Below are 22,280 nucleotides of genomic sequence, written 5' to 3'. Positions count from 1 at the left end.
GAATGACGACACGGATCTGATCCACTGGAGGGGAGGCCCGAGAAGAGTGTGGACACCTGCGGCCTCAACCAAAAGCCTGGTGGAAGAGCCCCGTCTTGCAGGCCCCGCGGAACTGTAAAAGGTCCCGCAGGGCCTTTATCCCGTATGGGAGCTCATTCCACCAGGTAGGGGCCAGGGCCGAAAAAGCCCTGGCCCTAGTTGAGGCAAGACGGATGTCCCTGGGGCCGGAGACCACCAGAAGATGCTGATTTGCCAATCATAAAGTTCTCTGGGGCTCATAAGAAGAAGAAGAGGAGATTGGATTTATACCCCGTCCTTCCTTTACTACCCAAAGGAGTCTCAGAGCAGCTTACAAACGCCTCTCCCTTCCCCTCCCCACAACAGGCACCCTGTGAGGTAGGTGGGGCTGAGGGAGCTCTGACAGAAACTGCTCTTTGTCAAGAACAGCTGTGCCAGAACTAGGGCTCGCCCAAGGTCATCCAGCAGCTGCATGTGGAGGAGTGGGGAATCAAACCTGGTTCTCCCAGAGTAGAGTCCGCGCACTTCACCACTACACCAAACTGGCTCTACTACCAGGGGCAAGAGACTTCGGGGCAGTACCATAAGCAGGAGGCCGGTCTAAATCAGTCTTCTAGTTCCTCTCCCGGGCTCGGGTTCAAGAAAATGCAACAGAAATAATAGAGCATCGGTTCCAATCTCCCTCTGTTCACCAGAGACTCTTCTGACGGAACCTCAACCCCTCCTGCCCCTTGAAGAACGACAACACACCAATATTTATGTCTCCTAAATGTTTTAATGCGCGCGTCAGAACACACAGGAGGGGGGGGGGAAGAAGGGGCGTTCCGATCTTCAGTGATGCCCCTCGTCTTTCTTTGGAGGGAAGAATGCGTACTCCACCGCAAGAGAGGCCACGAAGGCCACGAATCCCCATTTGAATCCTTTGAAGAGGGCTCCCATTAAAGTGTTGGGCTTGGCGTATTCGCCGTAGTACCTCCACGCTTCATTGCTGGAGAGGAACCAAAGACAAAAGATGGATGAGGATTTCAGATCCTGCCACTTCACCCGCCGGCGGCGTACGTGTCCAAACCAATGCCCTGAAGCTGCGTTGCAAACACGGGTGTTTCAAACCGTGGGCTCTGAGGATAACTGACTATCATGGTCAATGCTGTCACTTCCGAGTCCTATCCTTCTGTGAGATCAATGCGACAACATGCATTTGCACACCCCACGCAGTACCGCTTTTCCAACAATGCGTACCTCCCCCCCCGCCCCGGAAAACTGCATATATGTTAAAGCGCCGGGTTTCAAATTTATTTACTTGCGTTATTTATAGTCTGACTTTTCCTCTGGGACTCAAGATGGATTATGCAAAGTGAGTCAATACAAATCAACGGGATGGGACAATCAGTAAACAATGAAATGGGAACTGGGCTCCCTCTAAGCTTGTGGAGTCTTGTGAGCAAAAAATTCTACTTTGTGAACTCCTGGCATTAAAGTTGTTAGCGAGCCATTTGGCAACTGCATAAATCAGTTGGCTCTGGAGCCAGCCTTCTCGAGCTAAGACAAAAATGTGTGAGCTGGAGGCTAAAAAGCTGTGAGCTAGCTCACGTTAACTCAGCTTAGAGGGAACACTGGGGGGAAAACCCCAGAACTGAAGCAAAGCATTAAGCATTTAACATGACATGTTTTTTTTGGTATCTGTGTGTGTGCGTGCCTGGAAGTCATGGCTGACCTCTGGCGACCCCTAGTGGGGCTGGGAGGCAAGGGACATTCAGAGAGGTGGCTGGCCATTGCCTGCCTCCGGCCTCCTGGCCCTGGTATTCTCTGGAGGTCTCCCATCCGAGCACTTGCCAGGGTCGGCCCTACTTGGCTTCCGAGATCTGACAAGATTGGGCTTGCCTGGGCTGTCCAGGTCAGGGGAAGTGTTAACATGACACATTAAATGATGCAAGATTACACAGTGGGCTCCAACTTACGGCAAGCTGTACAAAGTAGTATAGACCACACGGTCCCTGGTAATTTGTCCAAGTAATTTTGTGAATCATTTTGTACAGTGCTACGCTATTGCCTGCATAGAACCATCTTGAATAATTCAGGTTTGCATAGTTTGTGGGAAGCCGGGAGAGGGGGAGCCTTCCTGACCTCCTTAGGCAGACCGTTCTACAAAGCGGGGGCCACCACGGAGAAGGCACCTGTACGGGCAGTTGCTGATTTTGCCCATTTGCAGCTGAGGTGGCTCAAGTGGTTAAGACGCTGAACTGCAGGCTGTGGAAGGTCAGTAGTTCAGCAGTTCAAGACCCGGGTGCCGCAAGACAGGGTGAGCTCCTGTCTCTAGTTCCAGCTCCTGCCAATCTAGCAGTTCGAAAGCAAGAAATTGCAAGTAGATAAATAGGGACCACTTCGGTGGGAAGGTAACAGCATTCCGTGCGCCTTGGTGTTTAGTCATGCCGGCCACATGACCACGGAAACGTCTTCGGACAGCGCTGGCTCTTCGGCTTTGAAACGGAGATGAGCACCGCAACCCTAGAGTCAGATTCGACTGGCTTTCGAGCAAGGGAACCTTTACCTTTACCTGCAGAAGGCCCTGATTCATATGCCTGAAGTGCACATTCTTTTTTAGATTAACAGGCTGTGGAGTGGAGTGCGTAAAGTATGTCCCCCAGAGAGCACTAAGATCAGGGTCCCAAAATTGTCTGGCTCTCCCAGGCCCTAAAGAAGCCAGGGTAGCTGCGACGAGGGCCAGGGCCTTTTCTGTGGCGGCCCCGTACTGGTGGAATGAGCTCCAGGAGGAGATCAGGGCCCTGCGGGACCTTTTACAGTTCCGCAGGGCCTGTAAAATGGAGCTCTTTCACTAGACTTTCAATCAGGAGCTGCTTTTCAACATCGCAGCACTAACTCAATAACAGCCTGGCAAGAACCCGGATTATGGTGGTAGTTGACCATCTGGATGCTGAGAGAACGCCGCCATCTTTTATTAATACTTATGTTCCTTAATACCTAAAATTTATATGTTGTGGTTTTAATTCAATTTTCTGTGTTTTAACATGTCTTGTTTTAACATATATATATATTCTGTAAGACACCCTGAGCTTGCCACAGCGGGGAGGGCAGAATACAAATTAAACAAACAAACAGACAACTGTATTGTAGCTAACTGTAGTCACTGCTGACTTGGGGGTTATTGCTGCGGTATGCTGACATATACACACCGGTTCTTATAACCGCTCAAATACGAAGTAACACAGCAGCTTAGAAAAAGATTAAAAGACAGAACTGCTGACTTTTTAAAGAGTTCTTTCTAATCTGAGCTGGTACTATGAGCAGTGTTCCCACTAAGCTGTGCACGTGAGCGGCCAGTCATTAACACTGGAAGCCCCGCCCAGCGGTAATTTGGAGCCGTGCAGGGTCTTGCATGGCCACTTAAAGATTACAGCAGTTATATTCTGCTCAGGATGTGAACTGCTCCGCTCAGTAGAGGGAAAATTTAGAGGGAACATTGACTTATGAGGTGCTCTTTTGGTAGCTGGTCCGCTACAATAGAGTCGAATGGACTTGTCTTGTTTTTCTTGTATTTTAATGTGGAGATCACATGGGAGATTGGCGGAGTCTCCCTTGCACAAAAGAGGATGGAAACAACATTCAGGTGTGCAGACGACTTTCACCTGTCCTATGCTGCCGACTCCTATCGATAGGAAACAACTTATGGCTTCTGTTTTGGTTACTGTTTTTAGTTCTTGTGGCCCTTTCTTACACGCCATTTTAAGATTAAGGGAAATGCTGATCGCCACTTTGGGGTCAGGAAGCAATTTTTCTCCCGGCCAGTTTGGCCTGGGACCCTGGAGGTTTTTTTGCCATCTTCTGGGCATGGAGCAGGGGTCCCTGTGTGTGTGTGGGGGAGGTATTTGTGAATTTCCTGCATTGTGCAGGGGGTTGGGCTAGATGACCCCAGAGGTCCCTTCCAACTCTGTGATTCTAAGAGAAGTGTGTTTTTCATGGTATGCTTTACACACACTTGTTTTTGTGTTTGCAAGCTACCCTGGAAATCTGCATAAGCATTTGGATGCTGCCAGTGAACTCTGCTTATTTGGTGACTCGCAGAAATGAATGGGCGAGATTCTGGAGGGTAGAAAAGCTCCTCTGTGTGTTCCGTCACCGAACTGTGGATTTTATGTATGCGTCGTTGTTTATGGCCTGTGGTTTCTAGCGGGAATCCCCAGCGCTCCCTATACAACGCTTTACAATATACGACCCTATAATTTCCCATATCTGTCTTCTACCATCGCTGAGTCTCGGGAGCAGTCTCTAAAAGCACAGCTCTTCATAGGTTTTAAGGCCGCCAGGGGAACGTTTGTTCAGACTGTCCAAAGTCAAACTTTTAACACAGACATTACCGCATCCTTTCTGATGGGAGGTCTATGTAGTTCACTCGGTACCCGACGTTCAGACTCCATTAATGTTAGCCATATAACAAGCACAGACACCTGACTAATGGGAGTGCAGTCCAAAGCAGTGTATTTGAAGAAGTGAGCCGTGAGTCAGGAAAGCTCCTCCCCTGCCAGAAATTTTGTCTGTCTTTCAGGTGCTCCTGGACTTCTGCTGTTTTCTGCTGCTGCAGACAGACTAACGCGGCTACCTACCTTGACGTTTCCAAGCCTGTTGACTTCAATGGACTTAAAAGGGTGGGACTCCATTTAGGAGTCCACTGTCAAGTCTGCGGTACTGGAAAGTGCCAAGTCACAGTCAACTTATGGCAACTCTGTAGGGTTAACAGCAACAACAATAAAACAGTGTTCGGTAAACAATGGCCCCCAAAAAAGCAAATAACAACTGTGTACTGCACAAACCCGCACCAAAGTTAACAAAAAGAGACTTCAACACAAAGGTAATTCAACACATGTAATCCATCATAGGAAAATACAAAAGTCCACAATATCCCAAAGGGAAAGAACAAAGTCCAGAATAGAAATTTCTCAAAGGGCAAACAATGAAGTCTGGTATAGGTATCAACACTTTTCCTAGGTATTGTTCAGTGTTTCGGACTTCTGGTCCATGTCTCCCATGTTTGGTCCAACTTACATAATAGCAACCTTGGTAGGTGCTTTCTAAAGCTTAGGAGACCTGGCCCATATAGAAACTGAATAAAGTTTGCCTGTTAAGAAATTGCAATGAGACTTCCTGTAGTGGCTTTTTGTTCCTGAGGAAGGACCAGAAGTCCAAAACACTGAACAATACCTAGGAAAAGTGTTGATATCTATTCCAGCAGGGGTCACTGGGGGTGTGTGTGGGGGAGGCATTTGTGAATTTCCTGCATTGTGCAGGGGGTTGGACTAGATGACCCTGGAAGTCCCTTCCAACTCTACGATTCTATGTTACATGTTAATTTGCTGCTCAGCCCCTGCCTGCAAGTCTGAACCTTACCTACCATTCCAGTGTATCTGAAGAAGTGTGGATGCACACGGAAGCTCATACCTTGAATAAACCTATGTTGGTCTTAAAGGTGCCACTCTGGACTCTCAATTTGCTCTACTGCTTCAGACCGACACGGCTGACCACCTGGATCAGGTCTGACCCCACTTAGCTTCTAAGATCTGAGAAGATCTTAGCCTGGGCCACGCAAATCAGGGCACTATTATGTCACCACTGATAAAGTCTATGAGTAATGGAAATCTGCCTTATGCTTCTCTATGTGGAGGATACTGCCTGCTGATGAAAAATATTCCATCGGAGAAACAGTTCCATTAGGAGACGGCCACCTGGAGCTTAGCCGCCTTTCCAGTGCCACGTTTCTGCTAATCAATGAACAAATTCTATAGAGGTGGCCGGGCAGCCGTGGTGTGGCAGAAGCGAGTGATCTTAGATACAGAACTTCAGGGCCGTAAGACCGGCTGCTCCCCCACGGATTCAATTGATTTGAAGAGACACATGAATAAGTTATATTTGGGAGCCAGATTGCTCAGCGCTCTAATAGGGAAATGTACCGCTAGGATTACCAGATGCAGAAGACTCTGGCGCTCAGGGCCTCTGAGGACAAAACATTATGCAGCATTACACCAATGTCAGTGAACCGTTTAATAGACAGGGCATATCCCCCCCCCATCGTAGCTGTGGAAGAGATCAGGATTGGTCTAAAAAGGAATGTTCTTTGTTGCCTGCTCCGAGCAGAGCTAGGAAAGCTGCTTCGGAGGCCTCCTAAAATACAGCACTTTGTAATTAAGTACAGTTTTGTAATTAAGTAGCTACGGTGGGGCTTTGGGGGGCTCTGTCACCTTTCTTAAAGGCACATCCCCAGAAGAATTTCTCTTGTAAATGCTTTTTCCAATCATTTTAGAACTTTTTTAAAAGTCCTGCGATCCTTTAAGCAGAGTGGGGTGCCGTAGTTGACTAATTCCAGCAATGAGCAAGGGGGTTGGAGTAGGTGACCTCTAGGACCCCTTCTAACTCTGTGTCAAGAAACTGGTTTCCTTTAAGAGAGTTTTTCTGCCTAAGTGTTAGCTTTCTGGACTACAGAAGTCATCACCCCCACCTACCAGCTTGTTCTCAGAACTCTTGCTTAGGCTGGCAGAAGTGATTAACTTGCAGCAGCTGAGAACGGTCAACTAAAGTGGTTGACAGCTTGCAAGTTAGAGATCTAGCCTAGTAACAGATTTCTATTGGCTAAATGGCTTTTCTTTCTGCACTGAGAACTTCAGCCCAACCAGGAAAAAAAATTGCCCCACAAGCCGCAAAATCCTGGCTACGGGCCTGAGTGCATGGGTCCCCAAAGGGATACCTGTGAGTGCCACGGTGCCCGCCGACACTTTTCCTGGTGCCCAGCAAGACTTCCAATTGGCCGCTGGAGAGTTGATTAGCTGTGCGGGCTTTTAAAAACCTTGCTTCGGCAGCAGCTGCCGCCACAACACAAGGATCCTCCCTGTGTAACCGCAGTGGCCACTTTGTGTTTGGCTCCACCTCCTGCAGCAGGTTTCTTTGGCAGCCATTTTGGGGCTGTGCCCACCCCGCTATGTCAGCATTGCAGAGGGGGCCCACCAGCTCAAAAAGGCTGGGGACTTCTGAAGTAGTTCAAGCACTTGGGGGAGGGGAGGTTGTTTCTGGGCAGCTCGGGCCTCTCCCATGGGGAAAATCATTCCCCTTCTAGCAACCAAGATGTTCTGGCTGCTGTTATCTCAAGAAGGAGACAGCTGTGCTGGGGAAAAGCATCCAAAGGGGCCATCAACATTTCCAGTGGGCTGGAGGAGCATCTTTTTGAAGCATGGCTACCGAGTGTGGAGCTTTCTAGTTTAGAGAAAGATGACACAAAGGGGGGGGGGGAATGATAAAGGCTATACAATTTTGCACGGGGTGAGGATCGGTCCCCAGTGCTGCCTAGGGTTGCCAGCCTCCAGGTGGGGCCTGGGGATCGTCTGCTTTTGCAACTGATCTCCAGCTGACAGAGATCAGCTCCCCTGGAGAAAATGGCTGCTTTGAAGGGGGGACTCTATGGCATCGTGCCATGCCAAAGTCTCCAGGTGTTTTCCAACCCAGACCTGGCAACCCTAGTGCTGCCTAGGCAAATGCTGGGAGGTTTGAGGGAGGGGTCTCTAGAGAGAGTGGAGTTTGGTCAGGATACAAGGTCATTTTCAGGTGAAGCCGCAGGTATTTTCCCATATCTCTATGGTAAAGACCACAGAGATCAGCATAAATTCCTAGAGCATCGCTATGAGGGCCATTTTTTCCTCCTCAGTTTCTTAAGGACGGGCAATTGAGGCTGGGACTTGTCTGTCAGGCCTGGGCAATTGGGAAGCCTAGGAAGTGGACAGAGAATGTTTTTCTTCCCCTCTTATAATACTAAAACTTGCAGGCACCCGGTGAAGCTGATGGGCTGAGGACAATCAAAAGGAAGTATTCCTTCAAAGAGCGCCTGGCCTGTAGAATTCACTGCCATGGGATGTAGTGTTGGGTTAGCTGGCTTTACAAGAGGGTATTAAGATAAATACATGGGAGAAAAGTCCATCGGTAGCTGTTAACCGTGACGACAAAGTGGGATTTCTAAGTTCAGAAGCTGTAACCCCTCCGAATACCCGCGCTGGGAGGCAGCAACTGAAGGAGGCTTTGGCCTCGGTTCCCTGTTTGTGGGTCTCCTAGGGACATCTGACTGGTTGCTGTGCGAAGGAGGAGGCTGGAATAGATGGACCGATGATCCGATCCACAAAGAGAGTGCTGAGGGGAGCCCTATTGGGACTGAAGTTTCATGGCTACATTCGAGTCCAGTTGCAACTTACAGACCAGCAAGCTTTCTGGGGTACAGGGAGCTTTGACTCTTGAAAGCTTATACCGAACTGATCTAATTCAGTATGGCTGCTCTTATGCGCAGCTTCTACTTTCTCTCTGAGTTCCCAGTTCTTCAAGGGAGGGGGACTTCCTGGATGTAGGGTTGTCAACCTCCAAGTGGGGTCGGAGATCTCCTGCTATTACATATCCAGGCTATATAGAGATCAGTTTCCCCTGGAGGAAATGGTTGCTTTGAGGGTGGACTCTGTGGCATTATACCCTGTTAAAGTCCCTCCCATCCCCAAACCCCGCCCTCCCCAGGCTCCACCCCCAAATCTCCAGGAATTTCCCCACCCAGAGCTGTTAACCCTAGCTGGATGGGAAGCAGATTTCTGAAACCCAGTTTTCAAAGTATGCATGGATTTGCAGAGTAAGTTAAACAATTTCATCACTGGAAGCAAACTTTCGCCAACAGAGGCGATAGAGAGTCTCTACATGGGTGGTAGTGTAAAGTCAATGTATGGCGACCCCATAGGGTTTCCAAGGCAAGAGGTGAACAGAGGCGGTTTGCCATTGCCCGCCCCTGTGCAGCAACCCTGGGCTTCCTGAGAGGTTTCCCATCCAGGGCTCTTTTTGTAGAAAAAGCCCAACAGGAACTCATTAGCATAATAGGCCACACCCCAACAGCACAGTTCATTAGCATATTAGGCCACACCCCCATGTCTTCCCTTGACTTGCCCAGTTGCCCCACGGCTGCGGGATGCCAGGCAAGCTGGCCCTTAAATGCCTCCCCGATCCTTCCAGGGCCCCCCCCCGGCCTGCCCACTTCGGAGTCGCTGGGGGGGGGGGCACTCTCCAGGCCTTCCCTCTGTAGCCATGCATGCAGAGATTTTGGCTGTAGTGGGTGTGGCCAACTCTGAAGCCAGCCGGAACTCCGTTCCTGTGCGTTCCTGCTCAAAAATAGCCCTGCTCCCATCCAAATACTAAGCAGGGCTGACCCTGCTTATCTTCTGAGATCTGATGAGATCAAGCTAGCCTGGGCCATCCGGATCGGGGTGTCTAGTGAGGTGCCGGCTCTAAAAGCTAAGTGAAAAGGGCTTTCCGGTAGTCAAAGAAACCCAAGAGGAACTGCCCTCAGCCTGGGAACATCTGCATTGGCCCTATGATGTCAGTCGCTTTGGTACTTCACATATTTTTTTGGATGTTAAATACTTGACTGCTACAGCTTTGGACTATCATGCCTGGGAAATCTCTCATACAGGTAATTCTGTAACGGAAAACCCCTACTTTAGTAATCCGTGGAACACTTTATGAAACCAAAAAAAGTGTGCAGGCCATAGGCTTCAATGCGGACATAAGAATGTCCAGGGCTATTTTTGGGCAGGAACGCACAGGAACGGAATTCCGGCTGGCTCCCAAGTTGGCCACGCCCAGCAGGAACTCATTAGCATAATAGGCCACACCCAACAGCAGGAACTCATTAGGATTGGCCACATTAGGGGTGTGTGGCCTAACATGCAAAGGAGTTCCTGCTACAAAAAAAAGGCCCTGGGTTTTGACAACAAACAAGGTAAACAGAATAAGAAGCAAAAGGTGTGTGAGGCCGGATGACCACACTTCTGGTAACATGTGGGGTGTGGCATAATATGCTAATGAGCTGCTCTGTCAGGGGTGTGGCCTAATATGCTAATACATTTCTGCTGTTGGGTGTGGCCTGTTATGCTAATGAGTTCCTGCTGTGCTTTTTCTACCAAAAAAGCCCTGAGAATGTCCCTTCCAGGAAAACGACATGATGCTTCTCATGAGCTATGAAAGTCAACGCATAGGTTGAAACGTAGGCCCTCGCCACCCCTTTATGGGGAAACTGGACCTCAAGCAGGAATTCAGCGATGGAAGAAGTGTGAACTCCCAGTCCCATACGACCACAAAATGGCAGACGGTACCCGTGATGCTCTGAACTGAATGTCCGGCTCCTAGGAGCCACGTCCAAACACATTTTTTAAAAGCCACACACACACAGCAGGTCCTCAGGCTTCCTGACAACTGCCCTGCAAGTTTCTTGATAAGCTGATTTTGAAAGTAAGGCGACCTCAAAAGCTGTCTCCGACGCAGGTGAAGGAACTGCCGATGCTGAGATCGAAAACCCTGACGCGCGTGCCTAAGCGTCTTACTGGACTGTAGTCCCAAACTGAAAATCTGAACAACAGTTCTGATGGGTTCTCCAACCTTTTAGCCTAGTAAAGAAAAGCTACGCTAACATATCAGACCAAGTGAAAGGCAGCATTTAGGCAAGCTCTTACCGAAGCCACGGATCCCTGAGACCTCGCCGGGCCAACCTCTTCTGCACATCCTCAAGGGGAGTCCCTTCTATCTTCCACTGCTTGTAGTCCGGAAAATCAATGTTGCCATGCTCGTGGCCATGCCCCATGCTGCTAGGAAAGACAGGCAGCATTAAAGACAGGAAAGACAGGCAGCATTAAAGCCAGGCAGCATTCACAATGTCTTTCATTGATATATGGCAGTCATCTTTATAAAATAAATGGGAAAGGCAGAACACATCTCCCCTTGGCCTGCTAGGAGTTGCTCAAGAAGAGAGAAGACAGAGAGAAGAGATTGGATTTATACCCTGCCCTTCACTACCAAAAGGAGTCTCAGAGCGGCTTACAATCTCCTTTCCCTTCCCCTCCCCACAGCAGACACCCTAGAAGGTAGGTGGGGCTGAGAGAGCTCTTTCGAGGACTGCCCTTGAGAGAAGAGCTCTGAAAGAACTTGTGACTGACCCAAGGTCACACCAGCAGCTGCATGTGGAGGAGTGAGGAATCAAACCTGGTTCTCCCAGACTGGAGTCCGCACTCCTAACCACTACACCAAACTGGCCCTGCAGTAGCAGGGTGGGCTGCTGTGTGGAGGACTGGAATGAATGGGAGGTGTATCCACACATTGTTGCAGTCAATCAACACTATTTTCAGCTGCACACGCTCTTGGAGGCGCATGCAACGGACAGCAACGAAGCGGAGATGTGCAACCTGATCCAGCCAGTGATAAATTTCTACTGTGGCTCTCTTCAGCTGGACTAGGCAAGGGACACAGGTGTGGAGCAGAGAGAAAACAGGAAGAAGGGACCCCCCCTCCTTTTATTGCTCTGTCCTACAGTGGAGAACGCAATAAATAGGATGTATAGGAGTAAAATACATGACAGAGTTTCTTTAAACATCTACAGCCTAGCAAGGTGCCCCTCAATGAGGCAGACCAAGAGTGCTGGAATAGGGCTGTCTGTTACAGGACTCTCATGTGGTCTCGCCCAGTGGAGGGTAAACTCATCTGTGGGCAGGGAAAGCTTTACCTGCAGCCAGGTATGTCCCCCACCCGCACTGATTACAGCTATGCATTTATACTAAAAAAAAACCCAGACAGAGGTAAACTTGGAGATGATGTTGGAGAAGGGAGTGTTGTCTCTAGTGATCTCAGTTTGTTGAGGAGAGGGGGATGTTTTCCTATCTCCAATCAGTTTACTTTGTCCCAAAGAGAGCCAGTTTGGTGTAGTGGTTAGGAGTGGTGGACTCTGATCTGGGAGAACCGGGTTTGATTCCCCGCTCCTCCACATGCAGCTGCTGGAGTGACCTTGGGTGAGTCGCAAGTTTTCTCAGAGCTGTCCTCTCAGAGGTCTCTCGGCCCCACCTACCTCCCAGGGTGTCTGTTGTGTGTAGGAGAAGGGAAAGGAGATTGTAAGCACCTGGTATTTTTGGCCATTGTGTGACAGAGTGTTGGACTGGATGGGCCATTGGCCTGATCCAACATTGGCTTCTCTTATGTTCTTATGTCTGGGGCAAGTGATGCACTGTATTCTTGGTGCTTGGGGGGGGGGGGCAACAGTGGGAGGGCTTCTAGTGTTCTGGTTCCACTGGTGGACCTCCTGATGGCACCTGGTATTTTTGGCCACTGTGTGACAGAGTGTTCGACTGGATGGGCCATTGGTCTGATCCAACATTGGCTTCTCTTATGTTCTTATGTTGTAAGCCGCTTTGAGACTCTGAGTGAAGCGTGGGGTATAAATTCAACCTCCTCCTCCTCTTCTTCTATAAAACAAAAGCCATGGAGAATTAAGCCTGTTACTGTAGCTGGTAAGTCTTGCCTTGGTTTTGGAATGATCGTTCTGGTTACACTGGAGCAGGGGCTGCCAACCAACCTTTTTGAGCCTGTGGGCACATCTGGAATTCGGACATAACGTGGGTGCAGCCACAAAATGGCTGCCATGTGAGGTGGAGCCAGCTACAAAATGGCTGCCGCAGCTTACCTTCAGTCCTACAGTGAGGATCTTTGTGCTGTCGTGGCAGCTGTGACCAAAGCAACTTTTAAAAAAAATCTCCACAGCCAATCAGATCTCCAGTGGTCAATCAGAAGCCAGAATTACATTGGCAGCTATGTGGAAAGATAAGAAAAATACCTACGATCGAACAGTGGCGAGCTTGACTCTGGGACTACTTTATCATGAGTAAAATCTCAGAGACAGTTAATTATACCCAAGTAAATAATTCCACCACTAAGTCTGTTGAAGTATGGTTTCCTGTAGTTCAATATATAACTGAAAAAGATATACTTCCCAAAAATACATTGTATCAAGATATGTCATTTCTTCAACAGATCTCTGGTTTACTTGCAGACAAGCAACAGATATGAAAATGTTGTTTTGGTGACTGTCTAGAGGTTGTATGTTATTTTGTATATACGGTTTTTAAAATAAAGTTATTTAAAAAGAAGAAGAAGCCTTGCTGGGCAAAAGCCCCACTTTGGCCCCACTCAAGTGGTTAAGACCCTGAACTGCAGACCAGAAAGTCGGTAGTTCAGCAGTTCGAGACCCGAGTGCCGCATGATGGAGTGAGCTCCCATCTCTAGTTCCAGCTCCTGCCAACCTAGCAGTTCGAAAGCAAGAAATTGCAAGAAGATAAACAGGTACCGTTTCGGTGGGAAGGTAACAGCGTTCCGTGCACCTCGGCGTCTAATCATGCCGGCCACATGACCACGGAAACGTCTTTGGACAGCACTGGCTCTTTGGCTTGGAAACGGAGATGAGCACCGCATCCCTAGAGTTCGGTTCAACTGGATTTCGAGCGAGGGAAACCTTTACCTTTACTAATACATTTGCTGGGTGCCAGAAAGGCGTTGGCAGGTGCCATAGTACTCCTGGGCACGTTTGGGACCCCGATGCTAGAGCCAGACACAGAGTCCGGGGAAATATGTCCTATATTACTTTGTCTCAATAAAACAGGAGCCATTGAGAATTAAACCTGTTGCTGTATCTGCATAGTCTTGCCTTGGTTTTGGTTGGGGGGGTTATGCTAGAGGCAGAAACAGAGCCGAGGGAAATGGCTTCTGCATTACACCCCTCCCTCAAAAAATTTTTTTTTTCTGTCTCTCGGAACAGATTTCAGACCAAGGAGAGAAGAAAGCCACCGTTTCCCAGATACATTATCTATTCAGCAGTGCCACTTGGTGATTGGGCTGCATTTCCATATTTTATTAGTCACAATTGATTTCGCCTTTCCAGGACCGAAATCCAAGCAAAGGGGCTGCTGTGCAAAATCATGAAGCAAACTGGCTGCGAACAAGATGTTCTGACTCGCATTAGTCATCCTCCAGATCTGTACATAAAAGAATTGATTAATATAAAAGAGGGCCTACGGACTTGAGCATCTCCACTCGTCGGCAGCAAAGAGAAGCGCGCGGGAAAGCCACTGAGGGACCAGGGGGCCCTGGAACCACACGACTCAAAGTAAGGCAAACTAACGTCTGCCTGTTCTTTTGACAGGTCGGGATCCGTATTTGCAAGGGGAACTTTAATAAGCCGCAGACGGCCGTTTGGCATTCAGAAGTCTGACAAGCTTTCTAATGCTTGTGTAAGTGGTTTTTTGTGTCTGAATACAGGATGACGTTTTATGCTGCCGTACAAAAGAAGCAGCAAACATTTCCCCTGCTGTCTTTCCCCCCAGCAGGAGTCCAGGCGCCGCTGAGTTATCCATGTTAGAGATTACAAGAACAGAACAAAGTGCTCCAATTGGTGCTCACAATATGTACAAGCTATAAAGATAGACTCAGGTGGGTAGCCGCCTTGGTCTGAAGCGACAGGACGAAATTTGAGTCCGGTGGCACCTTTAAGATCAACACAGTTTAATGCTGTGTATCAGCTTTCGTGGGCATGCACACTTCTTCAGATACACTGAAGTTTCAATTCACTGTATTTCAATGTTTTGCATTTCAGTGTATCTGAAGAAGTGTGCATGCCCATGAAAGCTGATACCCAGAATTACACTTTGTGCCACTGGACTCAAAACTTCAATACCTACAAGCGTACCTTCTAATCCTCTAGTCCCCTTTGTCACCAAGCTACGGGTTATGTAAATACCTTGGAGGAAGGCTGGAAGAGTCACTGCTATTGTACTCTGGCCTTTGGACTTCGATCTCTAGTGATTCTACCAAACCAACATTCATTCCAGGACGGACCTGGAAAGAAAATAGGCAGTACCAGCCGAAGGAGCTGCATTCTCAAGATCCTGCTCCCACCTCCAACCCCAATGTAAATATACTCCAGCCAACATGCTACTGTTTGGGGGGGGGGGGGTTAGCAGCATTTGAATTCACAAAGTTGTGAGAATCAACCAGGGTGGTGCAGCGGTTAGAGTAGCAGACTAGGATGGAGAGACCAATATTGGGATCCCCGCACAGCCACAGAAGCTCACTGGTTGACAGGCCTGTAGCTATGGTGGGGCTTTGGGGGGCTCTGCCCCCTTTCTTAAAGGCACAGCCCCACAAGAATTTCCCCTGTAAATGCTTCCCCCCGATCACTTTAAAACTTTTTTAAAAGGTGTGCGCTCCTTTAAGCAGAGTGGGGAGCTGCCGTTGACTAATTCCCGCACTGAGCAAGGGAGGTTGGAGTAGGTGACCTCTAGGACCCCTTCTAACTTTGTGTCAAGAAACTGGTCTCCTTTAAGAGAGTGTTTCTGCCTAACTGTTAGCTTTCTTGACTATAGAAGTCATCACCCCCACCTGCCAGCTTTTTCTCAGATTTGCTGCTTAGGCTGGCAGAAGTGATTAACTTGCAGCAGCTGAGAACTGTCACCTAAAGTGGTTGACTGCTTCCAGTTTAGAGATCTATCCTGGTAACATATTTCTATTGGCTACATGGCTTTTCTTTTTGCACTGAGAACTTCAGCCCCACCAGAAAACAATTTGCCCCACAAGCTGCAAAATCCTGGCTATGGGCTTGCTGGTTGACCTTGGGCCCGTCATGTACTCTTTGCCTGGTCTACCTCACAGGGTTGTTGTAAAGATTAAATGGAAGAGTGGAGAACGATGCAAGCTGCCTTGCGTCCCTGTTGGGGGAGACGTCGGGCTATAAATGAAGTGGGTCTGACTCAGCAAGGCAATTCTTGTGCTAACTCAACAAGTCTTTGCTTCATAGACCTGGGTATTTCCAAAAGCTACTGCGAACCCATACACAGAATGCTTTCCTGCACATCCTGGAGATCTGAACCTGCCATATAGATTACCTTATTAAAAGTATCTTAAGGCAACCTCAAAGGCAGTTAAGCTGCTATGGGGGTGTGTGTCTAAAGTCACTGAGGGCTAAACCATTAAAGACTTTGTCCAAACTGACGTCATCAGATGATGATAGGAAATCAGCGCAAACCCCGGGGTACCGATTCCGTGCCAAAAGATCCTTCGCTGGAAAGTTGTCATCAGCTCTGCAGGGACACTGATTATTTCATTAAATGGGTTTTCATTGTTAGGATATTGTGACTGAACAGAACAGGGAGCTTCTAAGGGCCACTTTACACAGGCTGTTCCTCTGAACCAAAAGTACACGCAGAGCAGCCAATTTGTGTGGGCGAAGAGAGTCTGTGTGGCTTCCAAATCCTGAGTATGTCTTTTTTTTTCATGACTCCAAAGCATACACAGGTTCAGAGACAACACAATATATAAAGGCAGACACGAGGCAGATGGGCCTGTGATGTTTAAATTCTGTCGGATAAAAATCAAGACCCAAAGGCAGGGCAGCTGCTGAATGCTTAGCGTACGAGGACTGCGGCGTTCCACATTGGGGAGGGGCTGTGGCTCAGTGGTACAGCATCAGCTTGGCATGCAGAAGGTCCCAGGTTCAATCCCTGGCATTCCTAGTTAAGAGGACCAGGAAGTAGGTGATACGAAAGACCTCTGCCTGAGACCCTGGAGAGCTGCTGCCAGTCTGAGTAGACAAACCTGACTTGGATTCAGTATAAGGCCGCTTCCGGCATGTGTGTGCACCACTGACTGGTGGCACGGCACTATGAGGAGGTCCAGTAGGAGTTTCTAGTAGTCCTGAAGGACTATCTGGACAGGGGCCTCGAGTCGTGTCGGCCAGATCCACATCTGATATAAGCTACTAATGCAACCTTATGCAGTGTTACTCCAGACTAAGTGCATGGATTTCAGTAGGCTCAGACCAGAGTAACTCTGGATAGGAATGTATTCTAAGGCTCTTTGCCTTCTCACTACACAGAGCTGGTAAGAACAAGAAGAGATTGGATTTATACCCTGCCCTTCACTAGGAGTCTCAGAGCGGCTTACAATCTCCTTCCCTTCCCCTTCCCATAACAGACACCCTGTGAGGTTGGTGAAGCTGAGAGAGCTCTGAGAACTGCTAGTAAGAGAATAGCTCTGAGAGAACTGTGGCTTGCCCGAGGTCACCCAGCAGCTGCATGTGGAAGAGTGGGGAATCAAACCCGGTTCTCCCAGAGTCCGTGCGCTCTTAAACACTACAGCATATTGCCCCAGGTCACGTTGCTTCCTGGGACCTCAGATGCAGGAAAGACTCCTGAGTCCATGTCTTCCAAGGTGACTATGAACATCTGGGCCATTACGAACAGGGGTCTCTATCCTCCCCTCTGCTAATGATGATAACCAGGCACCTGAAATTATTGGCTGGATTGGCTGGATTCGGCTTCACTCGTATCACTTCGATCTGCCCTCACCCCATATCCAGAGCTTTCAGAGCAGGGGCTGCAGGACATGATCGGGATGAAATGGAGAACTGAGTGGGTGTGATTAGGATTTTGACAGTACTGATTTCCTTCTCTCCGTGAATGAGGTCCAGTGGCCGTATATAGATAAAAAGAGGCAGGAAGTGTAACAGGGCCATCAGTGAGTTCCAAAACGGAAGGACACACATTCTTTTGTGGATTTCCAGCTTTTAAAACGTCATCCCTAATATAATAGATATTTGTGCATTTTGTTTAATTATGTTTTCTTTTAAAAAGAAAATTCCCTGGGAAGTTAATCAGCTTTAATTCTCTTCATTCTCTGATTTGTTTAGATTGTAAATACGATGCTAGTTGAAACTCTGGAAAATAATTCCAGGAAAAAACAGACCCCATGACCTTGACTTTTTTTTGCATTCTGGGAAAAATGAAAATATAAACGCCCTGTTACAGTTTGTGTACAGAATATTCCAGTGAATAGAATGCAGAATTCATAGCAGTTTCCACTGGTTTTGTGAATGATGCAACATTTCAAAGAAAAAACGCATGGAAAAGCTTTACCTGCATAGACAAGTAAGAAACCTGAGTCAACAACATTAAGGTAGCAGCATAAACAATTTTTAAATTATTATCCTCTCTTTGCAAAAGTCTAATCCCTTCACCTCACAAGAAAAAGTCTTTATTATTCCTGTTCAAGTTATTCAGTAGTAACCAGGGGTCATTTCCTGCAGGAGCGGAGCTCTGGCAGTAAAGAGCCGAGGGGCGGGTACATGCAACAAGCCCCACCCCCTGCTTTCAGCAGCCCTCAGTCAGAGCAAGAAGCAGCCTGGTAAGTTGTAGAGCCCCCCCCCCCAGTCCAAAACAGTCCAGTGGCACCTTTAAGACCAGGTTTTATTCAGGCACAAGCTCTCCCTCCTCTGCGAGGACAGATCTGCACGTCCCCCCCCCCCCAATAGCTAGCAATCCAAAAAAGTCCAGTGGAGCCTGAGCGGTGGGTGTTGCCTTCTGACACACTTCCAGTGATGTCAGGGGGCGTGGCATATGCAAATAAGTTATGCTAATAAGTTATGCTAATGAGCTCCTGCCCCTCTTTTTCTACAAAATGACCCCTGGTAGTAAGTATACATGTACAGACAGCTGGTTAAAAAGGAAACAGTAAATAAATACAGCTTTCTGCATTTCATTTTACATCAAACTCAATTTTCATTGATGCCCATGGAAGACCAAACTATTGCAATTACCTATATTACTAATTACTTTTCCCATGTTCAAGTCAGAAACCAATACTGCAACCAATCATTCTCTTAAAGTTTTAGAAAAATGATTCCCAATTTCACAACCTGGGAAACTTTGACAGAGACTAAATTGCAACGTGGGCACATGTCCACCCCCCATCCACCCCTTACACAGCCTCATTTCTGGCCCATCTGAACTAGATGTAATCAACATGAGCCTCCACAGCAGAGACATACGAGACACAAGGCTGTTTAAGCGTTAATCTCAGTTTTGAAACAAGAGCCTATGAAAATCCTACAGCAAATGTCTATTAATTCAGATTCTTCCACAGATAGTGCTATCAGTGCTAATCCAATTACTGTATAGCTACAACTGTGATACGAATGATGAGCAACATTTCACTCTCCACCCCAAATTTTGCGAATGGAAACTATAAGTACTGAGACTGACGCAACGTTGAGTGATTTCAGCTCATACTTTGCTTAGTGATTTCAAGAACTTGAGATACAAGGGCAAGCCCGAGGGCTGCTTAAATGCACCCAAACTAACACCCCCCCCCACACACTCATGATTGGCTTATTTACATTAACCTTCATTTGGTAAGCTTCCTTCAGGATCCGGATTAGCCAATAGGCTGCTCCTCGGATCCTCTGTGCCTATTGTTTCTGGGAGCGAAGCTCCGGCTGTTCGGGAGACAGCCTGCTCCGTTCAATTGTCTCCGTTGGAACACAACAGAAACTAAATTCATTTAACATCAATATGTATCCTGTAACCTATATGAATGTTAGAAGTGGAAGGCTTTCTTTCTAATGTGCCTTGGTAACTCTAGGGAGCAACAGTATGCACACGCTTAATAAACTGCAGCCTTCTTCCCTTTAACTGCTTCCAGAAGTGATACGATTCCTTATTCCTGCACCGGAGCACGTATTGCTCTATGTTTGTGTTTAAGCTGACCAAACATCCGATTTCCCTTAAAAAGCCATTTTCTCCTCCTTCCCCCACTGTAATGTGGCAACCTGTAGGAACTCAAGCAGCAACTCCATTTATCACAGCAGATCCTTCTCACAGATATATATACCCTTGTTGGTGGTCTCATTCTGTAACCACTCCGATGGACTGGAGAAGCCTTCCCAAAGACACAGGGAAAACACCCACCTTTAGCTTTCCAGAAGAGCTGTAAAACAGGTTTATTTAGTACAGCATTTGGAGATTTGTGGAAGAAGAAGAAGAGATTGGATTTATACCCCACCCTTCACTACCCAAAGGTGTCTCAGAGCGGCTTACAAACTCCTTTCCACTCCACTCCCCTCCCCACCCCAGACACCCTGTGAGGTAGGTGGGGCTGAGAGAGCTCTTGACAGAAACTGCTCTTTTTCAGGAACAGCTCTTATCAGAACTACGGCTTGCCCAAGGTCATCCAGCCAGGTACAAGTGGAGGAGTGGGGAATCAAACCTGGTTCTCCCAGGTTAGAGTCCATGCACTTCACCACTACACCAAACAATAATAAATAGATAGCTTTTTCAGCATGCTGAACACAGCCAAAAATAAAATAATTCCCTACAAATGTGTGCTGTGTTACTATTCTACCTTGATGACTATTATGAATGCTACTTTTTAACAGAAAGGCAGGGTTATAAACAATGTTCCCTCTAAGCTGTGGAGTCTTGTGAGCAAAAATTCTACTTTGTGAGCTACTTGCGTTAAAGTTGTGAGCGAGCAATTTGGCTCCGGCATAAGTTAGTTTGTTCTGGAGCCATCCTTCCTGAGCTAGGACAAAAATGTGTGAGCCGGAGGCTAAGAAACTGTGAGCTAGCTCACACTAACTCAGCTTAGAGGGAACACTGGTTATAAATACATTTTACAAACTGCGTAAGTTCAATTGTACCCTGCCCTATCACCTAACCAAGCAGAACTGCATACACCAGGTTGCCCCATTTTTTCCCCCCAGTAATACATGAAGCTGCCTTATACTGAATCAGACCACAGGTCCCATCAAGCATCATCTACTCAGACCGGCAGTGGCTCTTCAGGGTAGAGGTCTACCACATTAACTACGGTAGTGCCTGGTACTTTCAACTGGAGATTGAGCCTGGGACCTTCTGCAAAGCAGAAGTTCTTCTAATGAGCCACAGCCTGTCCCCTAATGAATTATTATGGCTCAGGGGTAGAGCATCTGCTTGGCATGCTGAAGATCCCAGGTTCAAACCCCAGCATCTCAGTAGGTGATGTGAAAGACTTCTGCCTGAGACCCTGGAAAGCCACTGCCAGTCTGAGTAGACAATACTGACCTTGATGGACCAATGGTCTAATTCAGTATAAAGGCAGCTGCATGTGTATTCCTGCAAACAAGGGCTCCATATGCCACTAAAACATCCTTGATCTTAAGCTCCTTGCCTGATCTTTGAAGCTAAGCAGGGTTACACTAGATGACTCTGGAAGACCCTTCCAACTCCAAGTTATTCAGTCCTGGTCAGTATTTGGATGGGAGACCAGCAAGGAATTCCAGGGCTGTTATACAGAAGCAAGCCACCTCTGAACATCTCTTGTCTTGTACACCCCATGAGCGGTCACTATAGGCCGGCTACGACATGACGGCACTTTTAACACACAGACACTGAATTCAAGAAAAGACTAAAGAACCACTACAGACAAGCCACGATTTATGCACGTGGGTCAGAGCAGGAAACGAGCATTCCTTCCTAACACGTGAAAACCAACACTTAACCCCGCACGAACGAGGCAGGAGAGAAGAAAAAGACACGCAACGCCAATGAACGTGCAAACACAGACACTGATTTGCAACCCCGCGTACCTGACAGACCAATGACCCTTCACCAAACGCAGAGATCGACCGGAAACAGGAAGCCGGTCTTGTGCCCGTACCTCCCGACGAGGAAACCGAACCCGGCCCCAAAAGGTTCCTCCGAGCACTGAGGTAAGCCGAGCGGCCCCTTCCGAGCCCAGAAGCCCCGCCCCCTCGGCATTTCAGGCCCCGCCCCTTTTCCCTGTCAGGCGGCCCCGCGAGCTTCGAGCACGCGCGCTGAGTGGGCAGGCGGGAAAGCCAATGAAAGCGGCGCTTCTTGGGGGCGGGCCGGTAGCCAATGGGCGGGCGCCTTGTTGCGTCGGGGGCTGCTGACAGGGGGCCGGAGGCACCAGTCGGAAGAAGCGGCTGAAGGAGGCGCCGGCAGCAGCGATGGTGGCGGGGGCTCCGGCGGGGGGAGGCGACTGAGGTGAGCGCTCGGTGGGGATACAGGAAGAGCTGTGGGGGGTGTTTTTGGGGAGGGGGGCTGAATTGCCTCTTCTCCCCCCTTTTTGGTTCTGTGCATATGGGGTGGTGGTGCAAAGATAGCGCGCCCCCCCCCCCCCGCTTCTGGCCTCCCCTGGCTTTCGCTTCCTCGCCCTCTTCTCCTTTGGCACCCGCTCGCCGGTGGATCCCCCACTCTCGTGGATCTCCCTTTCTGTTGAGAAACAGCCCGAAAAATCTGCGGGGCTGCGACCTTATGCGGGACTCATAGCGCAAGGACCACGGCGGGGGGGGAGCTCCGTGCAAGCCTTCGAGCTCACCAGAGCTCTTCGGACTGGATGTGGTGAATGGAGAGAAAAGGTAGCAGCGTTGTAGGCGAAATTCTTGGGCCGTGTGTCTTAAGGTTTGCTCTTTTAGGCGTCCTGGGGTGAGGTGGCTCTGTCCTCCCTCGGGCGCCCACGCGTTGCACCCCCGATCCTCTTTCTCTGCTCCGCTCCTCTCTCCCCATCTATTTGCTTGCTTTTCACCTCTTTTCCTCCCT

The 22,280-nt window shown here is 48.5% G+C and overlaps 1 protein-coding gene across 2 annotated transcripts; it reads right to left on the bottom strand.

Annotated features, from left to right (window-relative positions):
• Positions 1-773: 773 nt before the first annotated feature.
• Positions 774-21,461, bottom strand: NDUFB3 (NADH:ubiquinone oxidoreductase subunit B3). Of its 2 annotated transcripts, none has more exons than XM_015425524.1 (3): positions 21,308-21,461; positions 10,548-10,679; positions 774-1,006 (listed from the first exon to the last, which is right to left on the bottom strand). In XM_015425524.1, exons 2-3 carry the CDS (start codon positions 10,673-10,675, stop codon positions 850-852), a joined length of 285 nt encoding a protein of 94 aa, XP_015281010.1. In that variant the 5' UTR covers positions 10,676-10,679; positions 21,308-21,461; the 3' UTR covers positions 774-849. The 2 variants fall into 2 exon arrangements, with proteins under 2 accessions (XP_015281010.1, XP_015281008.1); XM_015425522.1 differs by having other exon boundaries at positions 10,548-10,676; positions 21,308-21,460.
• Positions 21,462-22,280: the final 819 nt, after the last annotated feature.

Source organism: Gekko japonicus, unplaced genomic scaffold (assembly GCF_001447785.1).
Source record: "Gekko japonicus isolate JY-2015 unplaced genomic scaffold, Gekko_japonicus_V1.1 scaffold604, whole genome shotgun sequence".
Taxonomy (NCBI): domain Eukaryota; kingdom Metazoa; phylum Chordata; class Lepidosauria; order Squamata; family Gekkonidae; genus Gekko; species Gekko japonicus.
This window is presented reverse-complemented; position numbering and strand designations above follow the sequence as displayed.

What these genes read in the sequence shown, in the direction of transcription:
- NDUFB3 (XM_015425524.1), bottom strand. Translation starts at nt 10,675, where the DNA reads ATGGGGCATGGCCACGAGCATGGCAACATTGATTTTCCGGACTACAAG. An exon ending in CTCAGGGATCCGTGGCTTCG is followed by an intron (nt 1,007 to 10,547) that starts GTAAGAGCTTGC and finishes GTTCCTCTCCAG; the next exon opens with CAATGAAGCGTGGAGGTACT.